Here is a 6939-nt window from a genome sequence, read left to right on the forward strand (position 1 = left end):
TTCTGAAAGCATTCAAGTGTGGGTTCATTTAAATCTGAAAAAAGGACATTACCAGCACTGTCACATACATTCTTATCTTCAAAAACACTTTCGTTTTCAGATTCATAACTAAGGTACATAATTTGATTTTCTATTACATCATCTTCACAAGATGAATAATAAGAATTCTTATAACCACTTTCAGCTGAATAACTGGCATTCATTTGCTGATCAAAAGAAAGTGAAACACTTGTGCCAAGATCGTCCTCATCCTGAAATTGATCTTCATTGTTCACTTGCATACCTTCAGGGTGCTGGGAATAAAACTCATTATCCTCATAATCAGCAACACCACCCCACTCTGAAACACATTCATCATTGGGTATACTTGCACTGAACACATTATCAACATCATTCACAATTTCATTTTCAGATTTATCAGACTTAACAAAAATCTGATTTTCATCATATTTCACAACTTCACTTACGTAATCAACAACATTTGGTAATCCTTCAGTATTTGGTATTTGAACATCAAATACATCAGCAACATTTAAAGATAGATGGTCATCATTACCATAATTTTCATTATTGTTAACCTTAGGAGATGCATGATTAACTTGATAATTTGCAGTCACATAGTCAGCATAACCGGCATACAAATCAAATGGTACATATCCCTTGTATATATCAATCTTCGCATCAGCATTATCACAACATTGCACACTAATCATTCCATCATCACTGTGAGAAGAGATCGACACTAACAATGGAGGATCTTGACTCTCATTCAAATTTGAAGCGCATGCATCAACAAGACCATTCGGAACTGCGGAGCTAGATGTACCTGAACAAGGAATGATTGGTTGAGCTTCACATGGTATTTCACCATTGAAGGCACTTTGATAAGAGACTACAGCTGACACAGATCTCTTGGCTATCCCGAATTTCAAATTATTTTCAATGTCCCTAGCTGTGTTAAAGGCTTCATACAAAGTCTTAGGTTCTTTGTTCCTCAATAGGAAACCCATCTTCTTACCAAAAGCACTCATATAAATATCCAGACATACCATATCATCAAACTTATACTTTCTGGAAATTTTAGCCAATGCTTGTGAAAATCTGATGTTGAATGTTGGTACCAATTCATCTTTCCTGATTTGTATATAAGTGAATTCTTTCAATAAGTCAGAATCACTCACCTTCTCATCGAATTGATCCATGAAATCTGAAACCAATTCTTCCCATGAGGTAATAGAATTCATTGGCAGAAAAGAGAACCAATCTCTTGCATCTTCTTTCAATGACTGAATAAACAATTTCATGCATACATCTTCTTGGCAAATTTCAAACTCTCCTATCAAATCTGAAAATCTTTTAACATGTTGACATGCTGATTCTGATTTCTTCCCACTGAAAATTGGTAAATACTTTCTAATTTCTGTGGGTATGGGATTTGGGTAACCCGGAATATCTCTGAAATTTAGAGCAGCATAATGGTTCATGATGAAACTTCTCCTATTATGTGGTTGTTCTGGTTTACTAGGCATGGCTTTATGTGGAAATACACAAGACTGAAAAACTTCACTATTCATTTTTCTTACTTCCACAAATGATTATACACTCTGGAATAAAAAACATCAAGCAAGTATCCTTATACTGATCTATTCCTTAACATTGCTTGACATAAAGTTCTTCCACATTTGCACACTACGGAGGACAACATACACTGAATATTTTAGCAGCATAAATATGCAAATGGATTTTGAAATTCTCTCTTTGCCTCTAAACTAGTGCTGTTCACTAAATGGGAAAACTACATTATACATTCAAACTTTCAGAAGAGATGTCTTGCATTTAAATCCTTTGAAAATACCTGGATATTTGCAGCTATAAAACTTGTAGATCGAAAGATTTACTTCACCTTTGGCATGGTCTTTTATCACAGAGTCGCCACCTCTTGCACAGAGGATATTTTGAACAGCAGAACACCATTCAACACATATTCAAATTCTTTGTTACTCCTTCGATCTCGCTGCAATGAACACTCTTCCAGGCTATTTAATACTGGTATGAACCACAGAGTCGCCACCCAATAAGGAATTGGGAAAAAATTTCACACACAGCTGAGAGAACTTCTTACAACTTTCAACCATGCATTCACTGTTACTCCTTCATATACTATGACATGATACACATATCATTATGCAGATCCAGAACAAAGAGCATTTTCTAACTCGTAAATTCACTTTCTCACTCTGTGCGTACACAATGGAAAGACTAACTAGATGAATTTAGGCAATTTCCATTTTCATTTCCCCAGCAGAGTCGCCATTTTTGTTGTGGTGACTCGGATGGGATAATCTTAACCTTATATGAATTAATTCTTTCTTAACCAGAGGCTCTTGACAGTTCATTTACTCCCCAGCAGAGTCGCCATTTTTGTTGTTCACCAAAAGTGATAACCCAAGAACACCTGCAAATCTTTCTATGAAATGGCCAATTTCAGTCTACAAAACACATCAGGGCTTGGACAACATAACATAGGATCCTAATTGATCCTCCTGCACTTCAGGTTCTGCTAGACCTAGGGGGGACACCCTCTTGATGCACTAAATACAACAATTACAGACACGTAACTACATCAACATTAAGCAGATAGATCATTTCACAAGCTCAACAGGTTAGGAAACATTACAGATTGGCTAGATCTGTATAAACAATAGGATGAAACAGAGCTTGGAAAGAATGGAACACAAACACCCCTAGACATGAAGGGAAAACAGATTTATCTTTTAAAACGTATATCTGAAAACATCCCCAAACTTGCAAGACCAGTGCCTTATTCATTGGGCAACAGAGTCACAGACATAACTACAAATATGAATCATAGATGCAAGCTTATTTTCCTTAAACAAGATATTCATGCATCAATACCTTATATTAATGCACTATTTGATTCATTCACAATTTTATCAGATCTGGAAATATATTTCATCATTTATGACTGCCTATAGAATTTAAAACCTTCCTTGAAGGATACCTACAACAGTCACACAATCTCCTTGAGATGACAAATTTCATCCTCCTTGAGGATTGAATTCATAATAATGAAAAAACATATCACAGAGACAATATCATGGGAAATTTACTCATGCCTGACACAAGTAAGACCTGCAACTAGAAAACAATCTGTCATCCTGCAATGTAGCCTCTATACCCTGAATAGATCCATAGAACTTTACAAGTTTGGGTCAAGAATTTCAGAAAATGGAAGCCATGAAAATTGGAGCACTTCCTCACAGAATTCCGGAACTCTTACAACTGAGAAGAATGGGGAATAAAAAGAGGAGGGAGGAAAAACAAATCCACAACTGAAAAATGCCAAGTGTCTCTCCTCTCTAACTGAATTTTGTTCCCGTGGAAACTGCTTCTAAAATATCCCACATTTGTCCAAATTAACTTCATAATCGGATTCCTCGCTCTGAGAGCTTTCCGAAAATATATAACACTTTATACCTTGGCCAAAAATTGAATCCTGGGCGAACTAATTCCCCAATGTGCTCAAACATTTAAATTTTTCATTTATTAATATAGTATAAACTATATAATAAACAATTTTAAATTTAAATTTTTGCCTCCCTTTGTGCTCTGACGCCTTGCCACGTGGCGGGATCTGATTGGTCGATGGGGTCTACTGGGCGCCACTTGGGATGACACCTCATCCTTTGCCACTTGTCGGCCACGTCACTGCCTCTTATACTGCTTACTCGTATGCCACGTCATCGCCACTGGGTGCCACCTCACCGGGACCCGCCTGCTAAACTGCTGACTGTACCCGCCACCTACGTGCCACGTGGACGACTCTCGTTCATTCTCGCTATTTCGCGGGGTTTAAACTTCGTGCATCTTCCTTCGCAAAATAGCGCGAGCCGTTGATCTCTCTCGAACATGCTCGCTCGTTAACCTGGCCTTCGTCTGCAAAATTTTGCCTCTTTGCCTCGAGAAGCGTGCCTACTGGGGTCCACTTTGTTTTCATCCAATCAACTCCTCCTTCACCTCGGGAAGCGTGCTCGCGCACGAGCCCGCCTTGAGCACCCATGGGCACCTTGTGTCAAAAGCCTTTAAGGCTTAGACATTATGTTACTGTGCGCTTTTGCATATAAACATTAAAAAAGAACACTTCCCAGTGCATGTGGGATAAAAAGTTAGGCCTGGGATTTCATTTTTTGCTTTCCCTGAGTGCTTTCATGGTGATTTTCAGATTGTTTGTTGCTCCATAGCTATCTGTATAAGATGATCTCCTTGCAACAGCAGCTCTGGTAAAAACAACATCCCGTTTCTGTAGCCTTTTGTAAGCATTCATAGCATCAGAACGAGTAGAGAACTCCATAAAGGCAAACCCACGGTTCATTCCCTCATTTTGAGAATCTTCACCTAGAGTCAAATCCTCAATATTCTCAATACCGTAATGCTTCAACCTTTCTTTGAGAGCATCCTTTGTCCATGTTTTGCAAATATTCCCTAAGAAAAGTGTGTCATTGTCCTGACTCGGCGAGACCCCACAAACTTTTCCCTTTACCTGCGGATTTTTTAACTCTGAACAGGCTCGCTTGGCATGTTCAACTGATGCATATCGAATGAATGCAAATCCCTTGTTCTTATGAGTTTGGGGATTCATCATAAGATGGACTTCCAAAATCTCACCAGCTGCACTAAAGACTTTCCTAAGATCTTCCTCAGCAGCATCTTTGTCCAAGCCACCAACAAATATTTCAAACTCCTTTCGTTTCTGCCTTTCTTTGACAACTTCATGATATCCAGAAGCAGGAATGGAAAGGCGTTGGACCTCATTCCCTAGTAATTCCCATTGCTTTTGGTGTCTGGCTCGCATTAATTGTAAATCTTCCTTTTTTCTTTGTAATAAAACTCTCATATCCTGCCCTTGACTCGATCTGTACCTAATTTATCTTATTCGACTTCCCTTGATGAATGGCAGGGAGTTTCAAGTGGTATTTGGCCTGAAGAGTTATGCATATAGTGAGGAATTTCAAGTGGTATTTGAGCTGAAGAGTTATGCATACGCTCTTTAAAATTTAGAGGTTCTTTAGGCAACGAATATATTCTTTCATACAAAGCTTGCTCCTCTGCAGGGTGAAGATTATGCAGACCAAATCTTCGATAGTCCCTTGAAACTGTACAAGTTGCATTACCACTCACCAATCCTCGACTTAGCGATTGAGAATTCTGTGGTCTTAAGCAAGCATCTTCTGTGCTGACCCTCGCACTTCTAAATTCTTCAGATTTTACAATCAGCTGTGGTCCTTTCATATGTAATGCAGGAGTATGAGATTTAGGTACGCTTTCCCCTTGAACCAACATAGACTCTCTAGTCCGGTTATCAGCAGATACCAAAATTTCTCCAGCTTCTCCATCCTTGGGCAACTCCCCAAAATGATAGGCAACAGCAACACAGTCCAAATTAGCTGAGCCTTGTCCAGCAGGAGGTGCTATCAAGAACTCACAATTTCCATGTTGGCAAACTGCAACCTTGTCCCTATTAAGGAGATAATTTAGAAATCTTTGCCACTCATTACGCAAACTGGCTGCAAGCATCTTCCCTCGAACCTTTTTGCTTAAATTTCCTCCGATTATCCCAAGGCAAAACTGTTGCAACGCGTTGCCTAGCAATGCAGCGAGAGCAATACCAATATACACGAAGGCAGCTATCCTAATCTTGCGCTCCATTTCAGAATGATTCTATATGAAGAAGTTGGTTATAGATATAGCCATAAATAGACCAACTATTGGGACTAGACAACCCTGTATAATGGACCCAAATGTGCCCATGATTGCATATGGCCAATCTGTTGCACTCATTTTCAACAATCTCCTGGCAAAACCCTTGGATGTCATATCATCTGAATCTATCTTTGAAACTATCACTTTTTCATTCTCATTGCTTTCATATATTTGTGCATCTACACTTGGAATCTGTTTCTCATTGCTTAAATCTAGATTGTATCGCCCACACCTCAGGGATACCTCTCATGAAACTCAAGTCAATGGACTCTTTAGTGATGGCGTGCGAACAGTCGCACATGTTTCATTGGCATACATGACATCAACCTGCTGAAATGCACTGAAGTTACAAACCCGTTGAACATTGCCCATCTCAATATGTTGTATTTTCCTAATTGGGATATCTGTCCACAAAGAACCCAGTGATTTCAATTCCAAAGAATGCTATTCTCATGGAATTCAGTTGCGAGATCGAACTAAAGGTGGAATCTCTCTTCTCGGCCTATATGAACACTTCCATTCCCATGAACATTGGTCCGCAAAACGTTCAACATAAACAAATAATGACACTACTATGCAAGCCTATATCTTTATGCATCATAAAGTCATGCACTAAGAGCATTCTCGCCACAAAATCAATGCACAGGCGTGAGCCAGGTCGGGCCCCAACGTGGGTCCGACTAAAAAAAATTTCGTTTTCATGCAACTGACCCCTGGAATTCTTCACTGACCTCAAACATACCTCTGGAAACGATCGGCATCATTTTTGGATCATCAGACTGAATTTTACAACCTCCTGGCGATTACGCCACAATTTTCGCATTTAATCGCGAAGACGTAATTTTCAATGTGGTCAAAACACCTTTCTGGAGCTCGCCGTCTGACAGGCATGTACTTTGATATACAAGGATGATATCTACCAAACGGTTTCTCAAGACGAGTTCCGAGTGAAGAGATATTAATTTCCGAAAACGGCCAACTGGCTTTGTCGACACTGCGGACCTGATGAAGTCAATGTTCTGGCAACACATGATGTCTTTCTCAAAAATATCAAACGACCTCCGTAGGCTCTCAAATTCGGAACATAGGTACCTTTAAGTACATATTAAATCTTTGAATTTTCAGTTCGATCACCCGACTGACAGGATGCAAACGGCG

General features: G+C 39.3%; 1 protein-coding gene across 1 annotated transcript; it reads right to left on the reverse strand.

Moving 5' to 3' along the window:
- Positions 1-4201: 4201 nt before the first annotated feature.
- LOC131066141 (heterogeneous nuclear ribonucleoprotein Q-like) lies at positions 4202-4873 on the reverse strand. The gene has a single exon (XM_058000843.2). It carries the CDS (start codon positions 4871-4873, stop codon positions 4202-4204), a length of 672 nt encoding a protein of 223 aa, XP_057856826.2.
- Between the last annotated feature and the right edge of the window lie 2066 nt (positions 4874-6939).

Source organism: Cryptomeria japonica, chromosome 1 (genome assembly GCF_030272615.1).
Source record: "Cryptomeria japonica chromosome 1, Sugi_1.0, whole genome shotgun sequence".
NCBI lineage: Eukaryota > Viridiplantae > Streptophyta > Pinopsida > Cupressales > Cupressaceae > Cryptomeria > Cryptomeria japonica.